The sequence below is a fragment of the Eumetopias jubatus genome, unplaced genomic scaffold (assembly GCF_037043125.1).
Source record: "Eumetopias jubatus isolate StellerSeaLion01/CBP00866 unplaced genomic scaffold, mEumJub1_p1.0 scaffold_17, whole genome shotgun sequence".
Lineage (NCBI taxonomy): Eukaryota > Metazoa > Chordata > Mammalia > Carnivora > Otariidae > Eumetopias > Eumetopias jubatus.
Window position 1 is genome coordinate 72,551,298 of NW_028274823.1, and position 22,554 is coordinate 72,573,851.

At 44.0% G+C, this 22,554-nt stretch overlaps 1 protein-coding gene across 2 annotated transcripts in view; it reads left to right on the forward strand.

Annotated features, from left to right (window-relative positions):
* The first annotated feature begins 2,430 nt into the window (after window positions 1-2,430).
* Window positions 2,431-22,554, forward strand: part of DISC1 (DISC1 scaffold protein) — a 397,155-nt gene continuing 377,031 nt past the window's right edge. Inside the window, exon 1 of one of the 2 annotated variants that reach the window (XM_088020223.1) lies at window positions 2,431-2,765. In XM_088020223.1, the coding sequence (XP_087876349.1) occupies window positions 2,708-2,765 (58 nt within the window). In that variant the 5' untranslated portion in view covers window positions 2,431-2,707. The remainder of the gene's footprint in view (window positions 2,766-22,554) is intronic. The other variant, XM_088020224.1, reaches the window with a different exon arrangement.

Sequence of the window (22,554 nt, forward strand, 5' to 3'; positions counted from 1 at the left end):
CACTGTCTGACATGCAAATGTCTCACCAACAAGGCTAGAGTTGTTACTTCCCACTCACTAGGTCCAGTCAGCATCATGTCATCAACACATGGGACCAGCATGAAGTCTTGTGGAAGGGAAAGGCGATAAGGTCCCTGCTTGACTACAGTCTGATGTAGGGCTGGAGAGCTGGTATACCACGAGGGAGAACAATAAGGTGTATTGCCGATCTTGCCAGCTGAAAGCAAGCTGCTTTTGGTGGTCTTTACTAACAGGTATGGAGAAAAAAACATTTGCCAGATCAATAGCTGCATATACCAGGTGCTAGGAGATGTGTTAATTTGCTCAAACAATGAAACTACATCTGGTAGAGCAGCTGCAATTGGAATCGCCACCTGGTTAAGCTGATGAGAATCCATGGTCATTTTCTGAGATCCATCTGTGCTCTGCTCAGGCCATATAGGCAGGTTGAATGGGGGTGTGGTGGGAATTGCCACCTTGCCTCCTTCCGGTCCTTGAGGGTGGCACTAATTTCATCAGCCCCTCTTGCAATGTAGTATTGCTTTGGTTGACTCTTTGCCTAGATAGAGACAGTTGTCGTGACTTCCACTTGGCCTTTCCTACCATAAGAGCCTTCCCTGAACAGGCCAGGGAACCAATGTGGGGACTCTGCCCGTTGCTGAGTATGTCTGTTCTGATTATGCATTCTGGAACTGGAGAAATGACCACAGGATGGGAGCGGACACCCGCTGTGAGAGGGGTGTCTAAAACTCTCGTCACCTGACCTCCATAAACCCCTACTGTGATTGGTGGAACCCAGCAATGGTTTGGGCTCCCCGGAATTAGTGTTGGTTCAGAGCCAGTGTCCAGTCACTCCTGAAAGGTTGGATGACTTCCTTTTCCCCAGTGCAGGTTCATCCTGGTAAAAGGCCTCATGTCCCTCTGGGGAAGGCTAGGGGAAAGAGTACCAGTGTTCCAGGTCTTTTTTTCCTTCATTCGAGGAGTTCTGCATCTGTAAACTGACTCAAGTCTGGGAATTGATTGAAGGCCTGGCTCTCTCCTGTTTTAACCTGAAAGCAAGTTAAGCTTTTGTTCACTTGACCTAGAACTTTTATGCTTATACAGATCAAGTAAGAATTTAGTAGACTTCCCATCTATTTGACTTCTAGGAACACCATCATCAACCACACCCCCCCCCTTACCTTTGGATATTCATTGCCACCATTGGCCCCTGCCACCCTGGGATCCAGTCATCCCCATTGCATCGAAGGGTCCCAGTTCAGTGGTTGCAGTTCCCACTGTAATTTCTGACCCACAGAGAAGAGTGACCAAGGATGCTGGGTCACAAAGCTACTTACCAGAGTCATGGTGAAAGGTGTGTCCTCAGGACCCTTCCAGAGTGGGTGAGCAGGCCTTACATGATAATTTCCCTCCAATATTCCGATTTCCCTAAGCCTTTGGAGAGTTTCTTTACAGTGTACCAACACCAGTCTGGCCTTGCCACCTCTAGCATTTGGTGTAGGTCACCTCTTGGTCCATGTTTCAGTCCACTAACCAAACAAACTGTGAGGACCCTTTCTAATCTCTCAAACTAAATCACTGAATCTAGATCTCCATTTAGTGGTCTGTATCATTAAATTCAGCCTCATCCAACTTTATGTTCCTTTCACTGTTTTCCCACATCCTTAATATCCATGCTCATATTCATTCTGTCCCCAAACACGTTGACTTGCAAGCACATCTATGTGTTTGCCCCCATAAGGGTCTTATCTTTTGAGGCACCTAGGCCCTCTATTTCTAGCCAGATCCTTCCCTTTCCTCCAGAAAGGCTTCTTGACACTTCTTTAAATACTCTTTTACCCCCCAAATTCTGCAACTTTTTTTTATGCCAAGCCTCTGGTTCTTGGTAGGTATATTGTTACTTAGTTTTATGCACATGTTTATGTTCCCAGCTGGCGGTGAGCTCCTTAAAGGACAAGACCCATTTCTGGCAGGTTCTAAAGTGGGTGGGTGGGTGGGGATGCTCCAGTAGCCTCTTTGAGTGAACCAAACAGAAGGGGTGAAGGAGTTAAGTCAGGGCGCCTAAGAGCTCCACAAGGACCACAGCCTGCTTCCTGGGCTGGCTGCCCAACGCGGGGGAGGGGCTCTGAGGCCAGTCCACTTCTGCCAGAAGATTCAGAAAGTTGGATTCCCATTTCATTTTTGAGCAACTCTCTGCGTATCTCTTTCCTGGTGTGGCCTGCCCTCTTCCCACTTTCTCCCCACCTGCTCATCCCCCTCCCCCCCATCTCTTCCATCAACCCTCAGGTCACTTCCCTAATCACGCGTCTGGGAGGTGCCCTCGCAGACCCCACCCCAAAGGGCTGCCAGTCTCCTTCCCTGTACAAGCGTTCCCCCCACAGCACTTCCCCTCTCGGGTGCGCTCAGAAATGAGCGAGAGCGCGAACGGCAAACTTTCTCCCCGAGACGGGCTGTGCGCTGCCGTCCCCAACCGCGCGCGGGCGTGTGTGTGTGTGTGTGTGTGCGCGCGCGCGCGCGCCTCTGAGTGTGTAAGGGGCCGAGGCTGGAAAGGAAACCGGCCGCCTCGCGGAGAAGGAAGGAGCCTCCCCCTTCCTCGTCGCCCCCCTCCCCACTTCCCGTCCAGCTCACTGTCGCTTCCCCCCTCCGCGGGCCTCGGGGCGCACGGAGCCTGCCCACCGCCGAAGAGCTGGAGGAGCCGGTGGGGCGCATGCTGGGCGGGGGACCTCAAGGCGTCCCGGCCGGGGGCGGCGGGGGCCACCGAGCAGGTAGGGGCGCTGTCACCGCAGCCCGGCGGGGCCGGGGCCGGGGTGGCTGGTGGGAGGAATCCAGGAAGGGAGGGCGCGCTCTGCCTCCTAGAAATCGTGTAGGTCTGGAGGTGTGCCTCTGTTCCCATCTTGGGTTCAAGTGTACCCTTTTCGAGGCGAGGGAAACCGAGGCACGGCGCGTGGCGTGCCGGGTTAAGAGAGGCGTGGGTCTGGGCTGCCAGGTCCCTCCTCTAGGACTGAACTGGGATCCCGGCAAGCGGTTGTTTTTCGAAACTGCGCTCGTCAGATCCGCTGCACTCGGCGGGTCCCGGCGGCGGAGGAAGGCGTCAAGGGCTTGGCGTTTGATCGGTGCCGGGACCCTCACCCTCGCCCTCGTCCTGACGCTCAGCTGAATCTCGGGTTCCACCCCATCAGGGACCTGGAGGGAGGAGGTTGGGGGTGGGATAGGGAACGTAGTGCTGGCACCTCTCCAAGGGGCCGCTCTGCAAACAATTTCACCTCCCACTTCCGACTTGGCGACGGTACCGCCCACAGCCCGGCTCCGGAGAGACCGCTCCATTTCCACCGCCCTGCGCGCGGGTCACGCTGTCAACTCTCAGTGTTGACACGGAGGCCTTTAAGTGGATTGTTGCTTTTCAAGGACGACAGGACTTCTGTCATCTCACCGTTAAAATATATGCAGAGGAATTTGAGACTTTCGGAAGGGAATGAGATTTGGAGGCAGGGGGTGCTGGGTTGTGTCCTTGCTGAGCCAGAAGAGGGTCGGGTAACTTTAGACACATCCCGTCACATCTTGGAACCTTGGTTTCCTCAAATGTAAAAGGGGACGCTACTAACCTTAATGTGTCTTAGTTAGACAAATGAGGTTTGGATAATGTCAGAGTCCTAAGAGCTGAGAGTTGGAGACAGTGGGCCTGCATCTCAGTCCTGGACTTAGTCATACCTTAGTTTCCCCATTTGTAAAGTGGACACTGTCGGTGCCTACCTCGTAGGCTTGTTATGGGGTTTAAGTATGGCATTGGTTGTGAAGCACTTAGTCCAGTGCCTGAGATATACAGTAAGCTTTAACCTTAGTTCCTATTTTTCCTAAGCAAAACCTAAATAATTTGGAGTGATGTGGAAATACCAGTTTGATTTGATTAAGTTATAAATAGCAGAGTATTTTATTTTATTTTTTTAAAAAAGATTTATTTTAGAGGGGGAAGGGGCAGAGGGGGATGGATAGGGAGAGGGAGAGAATCTCAAGTAAACACCCTACTGAATGGGAGCTAGTGGGGGCTCTATCTCACCACCCGGAGATCATGACCTGAGCTGAAATCAAGAGTCAGATGCTTAACCCACCGAGCCACACAGGCACCCCAGTGATGGAGTATTTTAAGAGAGACTTAATTTGATTATATTCAAGCATGGCACCTGAAGCCTTTGGAGGTTTAGTTGTGGACTTGTGCTACTGATCAAAAAGAGCCTGGATCTGCTTTCTGAGCTCTGTAACCTTGGGCCTCAGTTTCCTCAGCTGTTTATAAAAAAAGACCAACGACGAGAAAAGTGGGGGCAGTAATTACTACTTTTTGTACTGAGAGAGTTGCCTGAAGATCAAATGAGGTAAAAGATCTGAAAGTGCCTTGAAGAGTATGAGTCACTACGCAAATATAAGACATCCCTACTACCAGCAGGGAATAATAACATCGGCAACTTTTTAGAGCCTACACTGTGCCAGGCACTCTCTTAGGAATCCCTCTGATGAAATCCGCACTAAGCCTTTGTGAGGTGGATATTTAGAATCTTCATTTTTCCTGTACAAAACGGAAATGCAGGGCTATTCTGCCTCCTTCCCAAGGTCACGTAGCAGTTAAGGTAAAGCCGGATTTAGAACCCTAGGGTGAGTGCCTCTCACAAGTGTGTTCTCAACCACTGGCCAAATTGAAGTTATGGTGACAAGCCGTGGTTCAGAGTAGACCTGTGTTAGATTATAGGAGCTAATATAGCCTAACATATTTACAGATTCCAAAATATGAGTGGGGGTGCCTGGCTGGCTCAGTCAGTAGAGCAGGCGACTCTTGATCTCAGGGTTGTGAGTTCAAGCCCCACGTTGGGCATAGAGATTACTTTAAAAAATTACATATATGTGTGTATATGAGTGAAGTGTTAGCCCTGGCAGATGAGACTTTGACATAATCTTAATTTTTTCATCCCTATTCAAAATCCCATTTAAACTATTTTCTTGCACAAATAAACAGTGGAAATTTGCAGAGAAAAAAGACATTAAAATCTTGAAAGGACATATCTCAAGGATTCATTGCAAATCTCAGACTGAATGAAATCTGAATTCATGTTTTAACACTTCAGTTTGCCAGAACCCTTAGGGTGGTACAAGAGGTATAAACTGGAATTGAGGCTTTCTGTGTCACGGTTACATGCAGGGTTGGGACCCCCCCCCCATATTTCTGCAGGGATGTCACTGCTTACCTGAGATGCCCCCAGAGGGAAACGGACCTTTAGAGAAAGTCTGTGCACTTGAGGGAGAGTGGATGCCAGGTCTCTCTGCTGCAGAAACAATTCCAAATTCCTTTATTTCCTAAATGAAAGTTCTCTTATTCTCTTTTCTTCTTCCAAAAGCAAAGCACGCTCATTACAGGGAGCACAGACAACAACAAACAAGAAAAAGAACATTAAAAATCACTGTAATCCTATCAATGCGGGCAAATAGCTTGACATCTCTGTTCTTGTAATCCATTTCTGTCCTATGTTCATCAATTTATATCTATTTTATTTTATTATTTTATTTTTTTAAAGATTTTCTTTATTTATTCATGAGAGAGAGGGAGGCAGAGGCAGAGGGAGAAGCAGGCTTCCTGCGGAGCAGGGAGCCCGATGAGGGACTCGATCCCAGGACCCTGGGATCATGACCTGAGCTGAAGGCAGACGCTTAACCAACTGAGCCACCCTGGCGTCCCCAATTTTATCTATTTTAAAAATGGGATGCAAACTATTATTATTTTGTTGAATGAAAAAAATAATACTTGCTCATTGCTCGAACCTCCAGACATCAATTTAGGAAACAAGCCAAAATTTATTAGGTGCATTAAAACTTTTCCTTGAAAGAAAATCTGAAAATTTTGATTGGGAAGGATTAGAAATTAGGTTGCTGATATTTGAGTTTTACTGTGGTTTTGGTCATAGTTCGATGAAAGACCTTCAGAGCCAAGAGAGGGTACAGTGGCGATCTTGAAATAATAAGATCTAAAATCCAGCATAGAACAAAGATTTTGAGTATAAAAATAGGTGACGTTTTTAGATTGGGGTTATTAAAATTAGAATAATTGTTTTGATAATGATGATAATAATTCAGTTTATATACTGGGTTCTCATGCAAAGCAAGCGGAGAGCCCTGCTTCCAGAGATGCCTTTGGCTGCCACTCTGGGGGGTGGGGACGGTCCCCTCTGGTACAGCCTGGGCCACTTGTGGCCAGTCATTTTTCAGCCAGCACCATTTAGTAATGTAAGACTTTCAGCCTTTGGGAGTCTTATGTTGTTTGTTCTTGACGTTAATGTCTTTGTGGGAAAAATTCTTTAGCGAATGTCCTTTGTGCAACAATCATGCAATTTTTAAAATGCCTGCCACAGATGCTCTCACCATCCTGAATCCATTTTTTTTTCTTTTGAAATCAGTTTACCAGCTGCTTATTTGGACAGACTTTGCAATCGGTTTCCAAGTTTTCACAACAAGTGGAAGTGGGAAAGAATTGTGGCTGACCAATGAATATTATAGATATTTGGCTTTGGAAGGCAGTCAGGAGCCCACATGCTGTGCTCAGCAGTTGACATGATCACTGGTTTGGTGTCTGCTTTTTTCACCCCGCCCTCCTTCCTTTTGGTCACTTGTCTACTGTCGTGGCTCAGAAATGGATGGTAGAGATTGTGGGGCTTCCTGTAATCACTAGGGTCACTAGTCGTCAGGTGTTATAAACAGAATCACAGAACTTATTGCTGGATGAAGTTTCAAAAGATCAATTGGTTAAACCTCTTGATTTCTGGCAGATGAGGCATTGACAAGTGCATTTACCAAGTGCAGATGCTGAGAAGTGTATTTTTGGTCAATAAAATGGTAGTCGTAGGTGCAGGAGACCTGGTCGCAAATGAAGTAATTGGAATAAAGAGGCTTACATTATCTTTCTCTTGTCAACTTCAGGTTAGTTTCCCAGCCACATTGTGTTGTGCTCATCCATTTAAATACATGGACAAAATTCTCCCTGCTCAAACTCTTAACATTTGCCTGTCATGGTAGGACTTTTTCCCTTTATTTGCAGATCCGTCTGAACTCTCAGAGAAATACAATTAAGACAGTAAACTTGAGGTACGAGATAGCAATCTCTGAGGATAAGTCATATATCAGAGACTACTGACAGTGAGTGGCAGTAGAGGTCACAGAGTCTGGCCTGCTTAGTTGACAGGTGGAAAAGGTGAGGAATGTCAGAAGAGTGAGTATTAGAATCTGGGTCCTCTTCTCTTACTGAGAGCTGTTAAGCTGTTAAGCTTTGCTTCATTCCGTAGTTTGGCATAATTCATCACTGTTTAAAAATATCGAGTGAACCAAACTAAATTGTTATTGATTTATGTATTTTGGAATAGGCTGCCTTGGAAAGCAGTGATTTTTTTTTTTGCCATCAGAAGCATTTAAGTTGGTGTTGGGTGATTTCTGTGGTTGAATGCAGTGGGGGAGTCTGCCTGTGGGGAAGAAGGCTGGATTGGGTGACTTGTGGGAACCCTTATAGCTCCGGGATTCTGTGATTTTTGTCCTGCAGGATTTGAGCTACTGTGTGAATTTCCTATTCCTTGCTCATTGAGGTTGCACATTTTGAACCATCCTCCCAGGTGATTTCATTTCAAGAGGCCTAGACAGCCCCCTGCAGTTAGCTGCCTGAACGCAATAGGTACTTCAACTCCCCAGGGTTGCACATATCGAGGATTGATATTAATCATTAACATGATCATGTTCATTCAGGCAAACAAATTGACCAGGAATAGAAACATGCATTTGACTGGTAGCCCTACATGGAGACTAATTGCTTTCATAGGTTGAAAGGTGAAATTTCTCCAGTTTAATGAGTGAATTTCTTCCTGAATGTGAAACCTGAAGTTAAATTTAGTTTTGTGACATGGACACCAACCTAACTGTTCTTTTTCATACCTGTTGTCTCCTAATTTGTGAGTGGATTGATTAGATGATTTGACATAATTATCAGGCTTGATTTATGACACAGGAGAATGCATATGTTTGGCATTTACAGGTGAATGCATGCCTCAACTTACTCAAGCACTGATGGGAAAAGGAGGACTATTTTACAGGGGTCAAATGAGAAAAGACGTAAATATAGAGATAAATTGGATTCTCCTGTTTCTAAAAAACTGGACAGTTAGAATTGCAAAAGCTGTTTTCTAATTACAAATCCTCTAATGAGAAAAGTTTTGTGTTTCTCGTCATGATTCTTGATATTTCCCTAATGCTTTTCTTTATAGCCACAGGCCAGGCAGAGTGAAATATGAGACAGCTGTCCTTGGGCAGAGATAATCCACATTCAATTCAAACAGTAGATTTGGAGGCCTTAAATTACTTTGACTTTTTTTTTTTGAGATAGAATTGACATACATTATATTAATTTCAGAGGTACAACATAATGATCTGATATTTGTAGGTATTGTGAAATGGTCGCCACATAAGTCTATTAACATCCTTCGCCACAGTTACAACATTTTTTTCTTGTGATGAGAACTTTTAGGATCTACTTTTAAGATCGTTTAAGATCTACCTTGACTATCAATCTTTTTGTTTCCCTTTGTCTGCTTATAGAATTCTCTTCCAGAGACATTAGCTTATCCATTTATTTGTTAATTCAAGAATGTTTTTAATGTACTCTGCACTTGGCACTGTGGCGTGCACAGCTTGGTGTTTAAAGATGTATTAGATGGTCCTCATGGACCATCCAGTCTAGAGGGAAGATGTAGCCTAGCCTGGTGTTCTTTCCAAGTGCTGGAAGACAACCCTTGGGGCCTAGCAGCCACTCTTAGGATGCTTCTTTGGAGCGCATCTCAGGGCTTCGCTATGTCTTCCCAGTCTTGACACTCATTGCAACAGGATTTCTCTGCTCCAGAAATCCTCGCAGTCAGCCTCACGCTGCTGCCATGGTAATCTTCCCAAAGCACAGACATGATTCGGTTACTATTACTCTGTGCAAAGACTCATTGTCCCCCAAGCAAATTCTTAGCATTCCTTGCCAGGCTTTCCATAAACTGGCCCCTGAATCCCTAAAACTGACATTCTGACTCTTTTATTGCACACATTATTCTGCCTCCCAAGAATATTATGGAATCTGTGCTCTTCCCTCCCTCCCCCATCTCTACACATCAAAATATTATCCCTCACCTAAGATCTAGCCAGTAAAACTTCTCACGCCTTCATCCCTCTTCTTCTGTTACAGTTTGTTATGTTTTTAACCTGCTTTTCTGACTCTGCTGTAAACTCCTTCATGAAAGAGTTTGGGAAAATGGAAAAATGGACAAATTCTATAATTTTAATCCAACTGTTATATTTTCTTAACTCTTTGATTTGGGATTCTCTAGTCTGGTTTATTTCCTTACCCCCTCATCTGTGTAGTATGCTTACGGTTTACTCCACTCTCACTGAATTGAATTAGACTCTATTATTTTTAGACAGACTCATCCCGTATGTAGATTCACCACATCTGTTATTTTTATACCTTTCAAAACCAGTCAAGAGTTTTAGAAGTTCAGTTCAGTTCAAATGTTTATTGAGATGCACAAACCACATTGCCAGACTCGGTGGTAGCCATTTAAGGTAAGAAAGAATGTAGAATAGGTCCATACCCTTGAGAAGCTTACAGTGGAGAAAAGAGAATTGATTCTTGTGAAGTTTCTGGATGTTGTTTCATCAGAATGATTGGCCACTTTAGCACCTAGTAGATGCCCAGTGAATGTTATACAGAGTGGAGGGATGGATAGGGGGAAGAAGAAAGGAGGAATCCTTTAATTTATAATTTATCAATTGCAGGGTTTATTTCTAGGTATAATAATTTTGAAGATAACTTACTCGAGTATTGATTCTCATGCTTATATATATAAAATGTGCTGCTCTTCTTCTAGGGGAGACATCTTAGTTCTTCATCTGTAGAAACTGCATTAATTTCCTGGCTGTGGTGTTGTGTTTGCTTAATTTCATCGACGTTCTCTTCTCAGGCAGCTCTGTTGTGAGGACACACATTTCCCTCCAGCTGTCTGGGGACCGTGATGAAGGCGAGTGTCTCACGCTGATTCAGCACTCATGATCTCATCCTCTACCCAGATAGCCAGTTGGCCTTGGGGATTGTAGGATGAGTTCTGAACTATTTCCCAACCATGTGGCTTTTGTGTGTCTTTCTTTACCTGACTTCAATAGTAATTTGAATGGAAAAATGGACAAATTCTATAATTCTAATCCAACGGTTATATTTTCTTAACTCTTTGATTTGGGATTATCTAGCACATTTATTCAAATATTAATTGTTATAGAAACTTTTTTGAAAAGCATAACGTGATATATAAGAAAAGGCATTGATATTACCTCTGTTTTGCTGAGCTAAAATGGGGCTCAGTGGAAATACAGTGAGATGTTCCAAGGGGTTTGCTTTATCTTAGGCTAATCTTGGGATGAATTTATGCTCACATTGTATCCTGCTTTTTAATGAACAAACGATCCCCTCCCCCTTTAAACAATATTCCATTCAAATTTGGAGACTGCCTTTTCCAATAAAATGAACAATTATTAATCATCACAGACCTGGGGAAGGGGTGAGTCAACCACGAATTTACTATAGAGAAATACACTCTTTTGGTTATGCCTTTGCATTAGTCTGGGCTCAATTTCTTGAGGCTTAGTCTTATTTATCTTCTTATCATTTCTGTTAGACCTGAGGTAGGAATAAAGACTTATTGAGTTGCATTGATTTAAAGTAGCATGTGTAACATAGCCCCCATGGCATCTAGGAGAATTGCTTCCTAAACCAGTGGTGTCTCTTGCCACCTACATGGAGAACCTTCGGCAGTGGTTGCATTAGCCAGGAGAGGGTAGGGCACTTGTTTTAAAGTTGCTTTTACATGGGGGCACCTGGGTAGCATAGTTAAGCGTCCGACTCTTGGTTTTGGCTTGGGTCATGATATAAGGATCATGGGATCAAGCCCCGTGTAGAGCCCTGTGTAGAGCCCCGAGTCAAGCCCTGGGTTAGGCTCTGTGCTCAGTGGGGAGTCTGCTGAAGTTTCTAGCTCCCTCTCCCTCGGCCCCTCCCCCCCACGCATGGGCACGTGCTCTCTCTCTCTCTCTCTCTCAAATAAATAAATCTTAAAAGAACGAATTAAAGTTGCTTTTACATGCAGGCACAACTATAATATCAATACAAGTGGTGAAAACTTCTAAAGGTGCTTCCATTTACACATTTCGAAGAGAAAAATGTCAGCTGCCCATATCAAAGCTCATTGCCATGACTTTAATTTGGAGTGGCTTTGGAAGACTGTGAAGCATGGGGGGTGGGTGCTGCAGCATCCCCGAAGCCAACCTTTGCCCTTGCTTGGCGTTGCTACTGCTCCCAGCACCGCTTACCTTCTGTTGCTCACGACGTTCATCACTTATCATGACGTACTGTGAATTCCTGAAACATCAGACAGATGCGCAGAGTGCATTGCCAAGGCAAATTTCATTTAAATTGTGATCGAAATACTTCACGTTACCTGTTGTGGATAAAGTGATGGCGAACCATGATTGGTCAGGCGGCCAGATGGAAAGGGCACTCGACTAAGGGTTGGACCCTGGGCCAGTCCCTTAATCTCTCTGGATCTCAGTGTCCTCCCTTGTAGAAAGGGGTGGGGGGAATGAGGTCAGGCCCTCAGTGTAAAATTGTGGTCAAATCATTTATATAAGAGCTCTTCACAATCTATAATATTTGTGTGTCTAGAATTGCTTTTTTTATAAACTTGCTGATACTGTTCCTAATATCAGGTCTCCCTATGATCTCAGTTCGCCTTGTAGCTTGTCCTTCACACCCTAATCCGGATCCCCGATCCCTTAACTAAGTCACATTTGTGTTTCTGTGGCAAAATAGATACTTGTTTCCAGAACTAAGTGGAATAAATAAAGACCCTTGATCGCTTTGCATCTGTGCATGCGAGGTTTGCCACTGTATGACGTTCAGTCAGATCAGATGGCTGCAAGATGAAGGAAAGAAAGCTTGTGGTTCTCAGACAGATACTCCGGGGTTTTGGAATTCTAGATGATGCATCACGAACTTGTACTTAGTTGTTGTAGTTTTGCTTCTTCTCCCCCTGCCCCCTCCTTCCTCCTCCATTTCCAATTCTTAGCTGGTTGGGTCATCGCTACTATTTCTGAGATGGGCTGCTGATCAGCTATCACCAAGCCCAGCGCTGCACAAGGAGTGGGCAGAGGGACACGAGAGGTGTGGCAGGGAGGATGGGAACAAGATCTTACGGAGGGTGTATTGTCCAGTCCGGCTTGAGCACACTTCCCCAGCAGGAGTGCAGATGGTTCCGCTACGAGGCCGCCTTGGCAGTCCGCTCTGGGGGTGGGGAGGTTCCTGTACTCAGCTTCCAAGACTGTGCGCTCACCATGCCTCCCTGGTTTTCGATTCTTGGTCTGACACGTGGAATCTCTGTACTTCGCCTAGCAGTTTGGGAGGGCCAGGCTGTGTAGACTGTCTTGCACTAGTTTTGATTCTTCTCTTGAGGCTGCCTCTTGGATGAATCCTTTATTGCCACATTTTGCAACCCGGGGGCAAATGATACCTTATGCTGTATGCTTCCCGGGCTCCAGAGACTGTGCTGGTCTCAGAGGGAGCACAGGACGACCGCTGTCATTGACAGGCCTGCAGGGGAGAGGGTTGAAACGGTCAAGGTGCCCCCTGAAATGCCCACCACTCGTAATCAAGGGGAGCGGGTCCTTCGGCCTGTGTGTTGCTGTCTTGGGCTCTGAGTACTCTAGAGTTGCTTGTGATAAGGCTTTGCGTGGGTGATTAATCCTAAATGTATCATGGAGAGTGAAGGTTGCCTGTCAGAGCATATCGGGTTAGCTCTGCAAACGGAATGCTGGTCCTGATCCCGTCAATCTTTGCTCTTTCGAGGTGTAATTTAATTTTGGTTTTGTTTTTATAAAATTTTCATCTGTATGAAATGTAAGCTCTCTGCGTTTTGGTTTCTTCTCTGATGGTTTGCCTCTCCTGTTGCAGAAAATTCACCATTCCTGCTGATATCATTTCATACCCAAAGAGGGCATTCTAACCTTAAAAGAAGTTCAGCTCGGCGCCGGGCCTACCATTGCCTTTCTCTCTAAACTCAGAGTTTGCTCACTCTCTTGGCTTCTCAGGTGTTTTGGCTCCAGGGAAGAAATAATCATGGTTCACATTTATTTAATAAAACCATTATGAAAATGAACCCAACCCGAGAGCACACGGGGACAGAGCGGGACCTGGCTGCTTGCTTTCGTGCCGAGCCTCGCTGACCCCTGCACATTTGTAGCGCCGTCGCTGGGAGCTGTTTCCACGGAGGGAGAACTTCTGTGAGGCTGGGGACTGGGCAGGCCCGTTGGCTGATCCTTTGGGTGTTCTTTCAGCATTGTCTGCAATGAGTGTGGGATTCAAAGGCCCTTCAGAGCAAAGATAATGCCAGCTTGTTCCCTGGAACCCCAAAAGAGCCAGAGTCAAAGGGGCTTTTTGTTTTACCAATAGAAAAACCCACAGGAAATCCCAGCTTTAGAGATTCCTATGCAGTCTCGTTGTTCCATCAGATCGGACTGTGCTTAGGCCTCCTCTGAGAGAGGCAGTAACTCAGACAGAAAATAAATGAAAGGATGCCGTTCTCGGTGGCTGGGGGTCAAGTGCACATGCCTTGTGCACTAGCACGCAGGTGTGGCACTTGCCTTAGACCCTGGTGCCCAGGCTCTGTAGCAGTGAGCTCTTTGCTAGCCACATCCTTCTGTGATGAGAACTGTCTGTGGTCATATGAGTAAAGATCTGAGTACAGTGTCTGTCTCATCGTGGGCACTTGCATTATTATTATTAGAATTATTGTTGGTGGGCTCTTACTAGATTTCAAATTTCTAACAGCAGTTCTGTCACTTACTAAGTATAGTCCCTTCATCTGTAAGCTGGGCAGTGATGATGCTTCTTTTGTAGGATCATTGGTGAGCATTACATGAAATAACATACACAAAGGGCTGAGGAAAACAGTAGCAAATTAAAATAGTGGGCTGCAGTCTTTAGGTGGGAGGGCGATGTCCCCAGTGTCCCAGTGGAGGGGTGAGTGGGGCCGACACCCGGGCTGGGCCCTTGTGCTGAGGAAGGCCTGCCTCTTCCTAATTCATCAGCTCAGAGGGACCACCTTTTACTAATTTAGTTTCCCAGAGGGGACGTCTTTTCATAGATCATCACCCCCGAGGAGGTACCTTTTAAAACACTTGTCCAGTGGTACGCTGTATGCCATCAGTGTCCCTGTTGACAAGAGCAAGGTGCTATTATCAATGGAGCAGACGGGGCCTTCTAGAAGGAGTGTATGGCACGCTTTACCCAGCTCCGTCTTGCTCACTTCACTGTAATTTCAATGATATGATTACCATGGTCAGAGCAACAATTTTGCCATTTCCCCAATTCTAAATTTTCCCTAGAATTTTCCTTGAGGCCAAGGGCTATTGTTCCCCTGCCTTCCAAGGCCTCCTTCTTCACCACTGCCCTGCATGTGTCCTCCAGAACAGACACTTGTTAACACAGGTTGAAAAGAATGGGTAGGAGTGTAGGCTGGGTGCTGGTTGTTGACTCTTGGCCCCTTACCCGCCCCTTCTGTGCTTTGCTCTTTACAGCTGAGGCTGGGAGTCTGAAAATGGCACATCCCTGGCTCCCTTGCCAGCTCCCTTCCTGTTACATTCTGGCTCTCTGTTAAGTAAGAGGCCCTTGTGGGACACTAGAGGCAGGAGGAAGAAAAAAGCTTCTGGACTCTGGGTTTTTCAGCCCCAACTATGTGGGGTTCCATCCTAGGCAGGAGCTTATGGACTGAGCCACCCAGGCACCGCCCTCCGCCGCCCCCCCACCCCCGCCACTGGTTTCTTGTTCAAGTCAAACTGCACTGCACTGGCCCCCTTGCCTCTTCTGGAGGGCAACGTTCAGTTTATAAGCCCTGCCCAATACCCTGGGAAGTTTCATGTCCCTTCTTATAAACCAACGGAAATATTGTACTGTGAAAAGGGTAGATGAGCTATAAGCCTAGATAAAATTGCTATTGTCTGAGGAGGGGGGGTTTTTCACCCATCAGTTTTCTGACATCCTTGAAGTAATGATTTTAGGACATTCCATATTGGAGAGTATGGGAAGGCTCTCTTAAAAGAAATGAACAGGACATTATGGGGTCACCTGGAAGAAAAATAATACAGTTAATGTTCAAATATAGCTTTATTGTTTCTATATAAACAGGCATTGTAAAAAAAAAATCAAACAAGCCTGAAAAATACATCAAGAAATGATCACTGAAGTCCCACTTCCTCACTCTTAATTCTTTAGTGAACATTCTTCTAGAAGGTTCACAGAGCCTCTGTTTTATAGTATAGTATAGTTTTATAGAAATGGGATCATGTTGCATCTTGTTTTTTAACCTAATTTTACTCCCACTTATTAGTATAGCACAGAAGCGTTTTCATGTCAACAAATGTTGCTTGGCATCATCATTTTGAATGGCTGCACAGTATATTGCATGTTTGTAGCATGATTTACTCATCCAGTCTCATTAAGTTGGAATGTTTACCGTTGTCACCCTTTAGAACATGCTAACTTTTATTAAGTTCTTATATTTAAGGTGATGCAAGTGCCATAACTATTCTGAGATATCAGCTGCCTTTAGACACTGGAAGTGTATTTCTCTTGAAGGTGAAGTTCAGATTCTCCCTCCAGTTACTGGTGGTTGAGGCACCAGGCTTGGCTGGCGGGGCCGCTCTGCCTTACGCGGCCATTCAGGGACTCGGGCTGACAAAGGCCCCACCACCTTCAGCATGTGGCTTCCAAAGTTGTCCAGGCCTTTGCCACCCAGCTAGCAGAGAGTGGTAAAGTGAGCAGAAGCTTTCATGGGAGGTTTTTAGGGATTAGAACCGGAAGAGGCGGGCGCTGCTTCTGCCCACATGCCGTTGGCCAGGGTCAGTCAAGTGGCCACGCACAGTCGCGAGGGAGGCTGGGAAATGTCCCTTAGCTGTGGATGCGGGAGGAAAAGGAAATAGGTTTGGTGAACAGTGGCCAGTCTCCACCACAGCTTTCCCTACTGGTCACCAAATTCCCATTTCACTCTTCCCTGACATTTCTGCTCACCCCTCCCAGACGGAGACAGGGGAGGTCCCCTGCAGTCATTGCATCTGGATCACTCTTCAGGATCTCTGGCTGATGATGCACAGTCTTTTCCACATCTAAATGAGGATCCTCATGTTTCTGTGACTTGTGAATTAAAAGAGAGAAACATTTGCCTTCTTCCAGCCTCTCTCAGTTCTCAGTGGTGGAGCGAGACAGCATAGCATAAAAGCACTAAAAACTCCCCCTTGGGACAGGGTAAAATCTGCACAGTAGACGTGGGTGCAAAGCAATCATGAAAGCCATTGGGTAGGCAAGGTGGAGGCCCCCCAACCAGGAGGCGGGAGAACTTTCTCCATTAGACCTTGATTCTGCTTTCTGCGAGGAAATCTCTTATTGATTGGTCTCCATGGTCTGTCCTGCCAAGTTCCTCTCTTCTTTTATTCTCCATGGCAACATTTGAAGCAGTTGCTGGGGAATCTGCCATCTTCATGAGGCTGTGCATAGCTGTTGCTGCCCTCTGTTTGGTGGCCTGAGGTTTTTTAAGGCTCTTACAGACTTTTTAATTTTTTTAAGTTTAAGCTCATGGTTTCTCAGGCTATACATTTCTGTCAAAAACTTAGTAGGGGTCCCTTCTGTTTTCTTCCATTAAATTCCTTATACCCATAGCTAATCCCGAAGTTTTTTTCCTAGACTTTATCATCCCATGCCCTTCTTTCTCAACTAAATGGTGATTACTTTGAGGCCTGCAAGCTCAGATGGGAATGCAACACTCTTAATCAGTTCTTTGCTACAGGCCTGAGGCTTTGGGCCTTTGGCACTCAAGTTTTTTCAATCTTCTTTCTTACTGTTCGAGATTAAGAAGCAGCCAGCTTCCAACCCTTTCCAGCCCTTTAAGCACACACATTTCTGCATTCTATCCCCTTTCATTTATGCTTGCAAACAAATTCTTTTTTTATTTTTTTATTTTTTATTATTTTTTAAAGATTTTATTTATTTATTTATTTGGGAGAGCGAATGAGAGAGAGAGAGAGCATGAGAGGGGGGAAGGGCCAAAGGGAGAAGCAGACTCCCTGCCGAGCAGGGAGGCTGATGTGGGACTCCATCCCGGGACTCCAGGATCATGACCTGAGCCGAAGGCAGTCGCTTAACCAACTGAGCCACCCAGGCGCCCCAAATTCTTTTTTTAAAAATTTATTTATTTGAGAACGAGAGTGAGAGCGAGAGAGAATGAGCAGGGGGGAAGGGCAGAGGCAGAGAGAGAAGCAGGCTCCCCGCTGAGCAAGGAGCCCGATGTGGGACTCGATCCCAGGACCCTGGGATCATGACCTGAGCTGAAGGCAGGCACTTAACCGACTGAGCCACCCAGGTGTCCTGCAAACAAATTCTTGACTGAGTGTATCTCTTTTTTAAAATATTACTTTAATATTTACTATTTCTCTCATTTTATTACTAATGTTCTACTTTCCAACTCTTCCCCTAGAGCTGCAAGCATGGTAGACAATAGGTATCCTTTTTTTAGTTACTGCAGGTGATGATTTTACCAAATATTTTGCCACTTCATAACTTGAGCCTCCATCTTTCCAACCTCCAAATCATTTCCTAGATGGCTACTGCCTGATGAGTAAGCCAGTCCACTTGTTTTAGGTAGTACCCTAGTTTAAGGTACTGATCGTTGTATTAGTTCACCTGCTATTGTAATGTAAAAACCCAAATTCTCAGTGACATGTCACTTTCAAAGTTTGTTTCTTGCTCATATAAATTCCACTTTGAAGCCGGGTTGTTGTTGGTGGTGGTGGGGGGAGCGGTTCCACTGTATTTACTCATTCAGGGTTTCAGGTGGACCAGGTCTCCTGTGTTTTCAACACATGGCTTCCAAAGTCACCTAGAGGGTCAACATCTAATCAGTAGACAGAAGAAAAAAAAGCGTGGGACAACTGCAAAGGAGGTTTTCACAGGCCAGGCCTGAAAGCAGAGGATATCACTTTTGTCCACATTTTCATTGACTAGGACTCACACTCATGGCTACACATAATTTCAAGGAAATTTGGGAAATGTAGTACAACTGTGTGTCCAGGAGAAAAGGGAAAAGGGCTGGTGAGCAGGTATTTGTTTCAGCTTAGATGCCTACGTAGCAGAGGCTCTTTAAGAGCCTTATATATATGAGCTCCTTTAATTCTTTGTGATAGAAACTGTTGATATCCTCATTTTACAGATGGGAAACTGAGGCACTGGGAGGTTAAATAGCTCCCCAAAGTTCACACAGCTACTAGCGGTAGAGACAGGAGGCCCTCAGCTCTGGGCCTACAGCCTTATTCAGGCTATACTGATAAAATAGAAAGTTCAAACATAAAAGTGAAATATAAAAATGGCAAAGATGAAGATCACAGATTCAAAGATTAAAAAGTGAGATTTAGAAGTGATAAATTTAAAAACTACATAAAATAAAGAGAAATAACTAATTGAGAAGCAGAGATACAAACTTAAAAGAATGATACGTTTCATTCAATGTCATATAAGGAGAAGATGTGATAGATGAGACATCACGGAGAAAGATTTAAAAAGGTAGAAATTAAGAAAAAAGTGTTTACCTGTTGATGGGAAGGCAAACTGGTGCAGCCACTGTGGAAAACAGTATGGAGTTTCCTCAAAAAGTTAAAAATAGAGCTACCCTGTGACCCAGCAATGGCACTACTAGGTATTTACTGAAAGGATACAAAAATAATTATTCAAAGGAACACATGCACCCTGATGTTTATAGCAGCATTATGAACAATAGCCAAATTATGGAAAGAGCCCAAATGTCCCTCAACTGATGAATGGTTAAAGAAGATGTTGTATTTATATACAATATACAATTGTATACATTATACACAATATATTACTCAGCCATCAAAAAAGAATGAAAATGAAAAAAGAATGAAATCTTGCCATTTGCAATGACATGGATGGAGCTAGAGTGTATTATGCTAAGCGAAATAAGTCAGTCAGAGAAAGACAAATACCATACGATTTCACTCATATATGGAATTTAAGAAACAAAATTAATTAACATAGGGTGGGAAAAGAGAGAGGAAAACCAAGAAAACAATTTTAATGATAGAGAACAAACAGGGTTGATGGAGGGAGGTGGGTGGGGCATGGTCTAGGTGGGGGTTGGGTATTAAGGAGGGCACTTATGATGCTCACTGGGTGTTATATATAAGTGATGAACCACTAAATTCTACATCTGAAACCAATATTACACTATATGTTAACTAACTAGAATTTAAATAAAAATTTGGAGAAAAGAAAAAAGTATTTATAAAATACATGTAAATTGAAATAAAGCATCCCCAGAGGAAATGAAAAAGTAGTAAAATATTACAAAGGAAGAAAAATGTTAAGTAAGTAAAAGTAAGAGTTAAGTGAATGAAAAAAATATTAAGAAAGGCAAAGCAACCTCAAGACTCAATATTCAGTAAGACAATATATTTATGGCTCAAAACCAAGAAAATACAGTCACACCTTATTGTGCTTTGCATATATTGCTTTTTTTTTTTTTTTTAGAAATTGAAGGTTTGTGGTAACCTTGCAATGAGTCTGTGGGCGCCATTTTTCCACTAGCATTTGCTCTCTTTGTGTCTCTGTGTCACATTTTGGTAATTCTAGCAATATTTCAAACTTTCTCATTGTTTTGTTATGGGGATCTGTGATCAGTGATTACGACTTGCTGAAAACTCAGATAATGATTAGCATTTTTTAGCAATAAAGTACTTTTAAATTAAGTTATATACATTGTTTTTTTAGACATAAGGCACATTTAACAGATTACAGTACAGTGTGACTATAACTTTTTTTTTAAAGGTTTTATTTATTTATTTGGGAAAGAGAGAGATAGAGAGAGACAGAGCACAGGAGCAGGAGGGAGGGGCAGAGAGAGAGGGAGAAGCAGACCGGGATCATGACCTGAGCCTAAGGCAGACGCTTAGCCAACTGAGCCACCCAGGCGCCAATGACTATAACTTTTGTATGCACTGGAAAATCAAAAAATTCACTGGACTTGCTATATTTGCTTTACCGTGGTGGTCTGGAACTGAGCCTGTAAGGTCTTAGAGGTATGCCTGTAAAAGTTTCCTTAAGGCCAAATGCAAAAAAGGTTAAATTAAACTAAAAACACAAAATGATAAATGAAACTAAAAATAATAAAAATTACAATTCCTTTAAAAGACTATGGGATTGTACAAACTAATAGGAAAACAGGAAAAGTTAGTGGCAACATATATCCTGCCCTCTGCTCTGGGGAGGGGAGTGCTCCAAATCTGAATTTATGCCTGTGATTAGGGGGTCCCTTAGTAGGCATTTTCAGAGTGGAGAACTGGGCGGCGAGGGTAGAGGAAGGGAACATGGGTCCTCCCTCCTTTACAGGATCTAAAATGCCTGAGTGGGATGATGTCCGCAAAATGGTGGAGTAGAAAGCTCCAGGCCCTTGTTCTCCCATGGTGATGTTCAAAAAGACAAAATCAATTAGAGACTGGCTAGAATAATTTCACAGTAGCTCTGGAAAATAGTCAGAGGTGTACAGCAACTAAGTGAATGCCCAGTTAAGAAAAAGCCACATTCAAAATGGTAGGTTCTATGGAATTTAAACAGTAAGTGCATAAGAACTCATCATAAGTCTATGTTAATGAGTACACAGTGTATAAAGAGGTGATCTGTGACATCAAAAACATAAAGGGGGGATAGAGCTGTGTAGAAGTACAGTTTTTGTATTGAAGTTTAGTTGGTATCAGTTCAAATTAGATTATTATAACTTTAGGATATTGTATGTAATCCTCCCGGTGGCCACAAGAAAACATCTATAGAGTACACACAGAAGGAAGTGAGAAGGAAATCAAAATGTGTCGCTATAAAAAAATCAACTAGACTCAAAGGAAGGCAATAAAGGACGAAATGAGGGACAAACTGTAAGACATGAAGACAGCAAATAGCAAGATGGCAGAAGTAAGTCCTTCCTGTTATCAGTAATTGCTTTCCATGTGAACTGATTAAACTCACCAAAAGGCAGAGATTGGCAGAATGGATACCTCCCCCGTCCATGATCCAACTACGTGCTGGCTACAGAGACTTACTTTAGCTCTAAGGACACACGTACGTTGAAAGTAGAAAGGAGGAGAAAGATACTCCATGCAAATAGTGATCAAAAGAGAGCTGAAACTAATATGAGACAAAATAGACTTAGAGTAAAAAAGTGTTACAGAAAACAGAGAAGGACATTATATATAGATAAAAGGCTCAATTCACCAAGAAGATAGCATAATTATATTGGTACCAAATATCAGAGGTCCAAAATACAGGAAGTAAACACAGACAGAATTGAAGGGAGAAGTAGCTCTGGAATGGAATGCCTGGGTAATGCAGCAAGCAGGCTAGTGCAGCATTCTTCATGATTCCCACATCTGTAATCTTTCAAGTCCCTGTACTTCCTGTGAATTCTGACTTTAGTTGTGCTGCCCCTATGACTTGGTGATGAGCATCCCCACCTTGGTTGTATCACTTCCCACGCTCCTGTCCAGAGGCCTCTCTTCCCTCCAAACCCCGTCCCCTCCAGCAAGCCTTTTGTATGAGTCCAGATTAATGACTTGGATCACTTGCCCTTGGCCTATTGTACACATTGTCTCTACCACTCATTTAGCACACCACATTCGATATTTGATACCTGGATTTATATTTTGTCTATTTGTTGGTCTCCCCAAACAAATCTCCAGTTCCACTGGGGCTAATGCTTTTTTTTTTTTTTTTAAGTCCCTGGCACTTAGCACTGTAACCTGGATGCAGAATCTTATTTTTTTTTACTGAAGCAGTAGGTATCTCTTTACATTAGGCCCAAATAGTGATCTTAACCCTAAGCATTAGCTAATGGAAGCATCATAGAAATTAAGTTGGGCAGCACAGCTAAGCTACTGAATTTTGTGAGCTTCAGTTTCCTAATTTTTAGATCTAGGGTCTATTTTATTGTGCCTCTACTGTTTGTCAGGCCATGTGCTAATGCTCTCATGTAACCATCATAACAGCCTAAAGAGGGGGTACTGTTCTTATCCCCATTTTTCAGATGAGAAAACTGAGGCCCAGAGACATTGAGTAACTTGCCAAAGTTATGTATTCCATAAATGGATGAGCTAGGATTTGAACCCACATCTCCCTGACTCTTTGCTTATTATTTTAAGGATCCACATATACTTATCATTCAGTCCTCTAAGTTCTTCATCTTACTTATGATCTAAGTTCAAGGCCTCCATTACTTCTCCCCCTCCCCAGTGATAGTGAGGTAGGCAGAATAATGGCCCCTCGAACATCTCTGCCTCCTAATCCCTGGAACCTGTGAATAGGTTGCCTTCCATGGCAGAAGAGACCACCGATGTGTTTAAGTTAAGGAT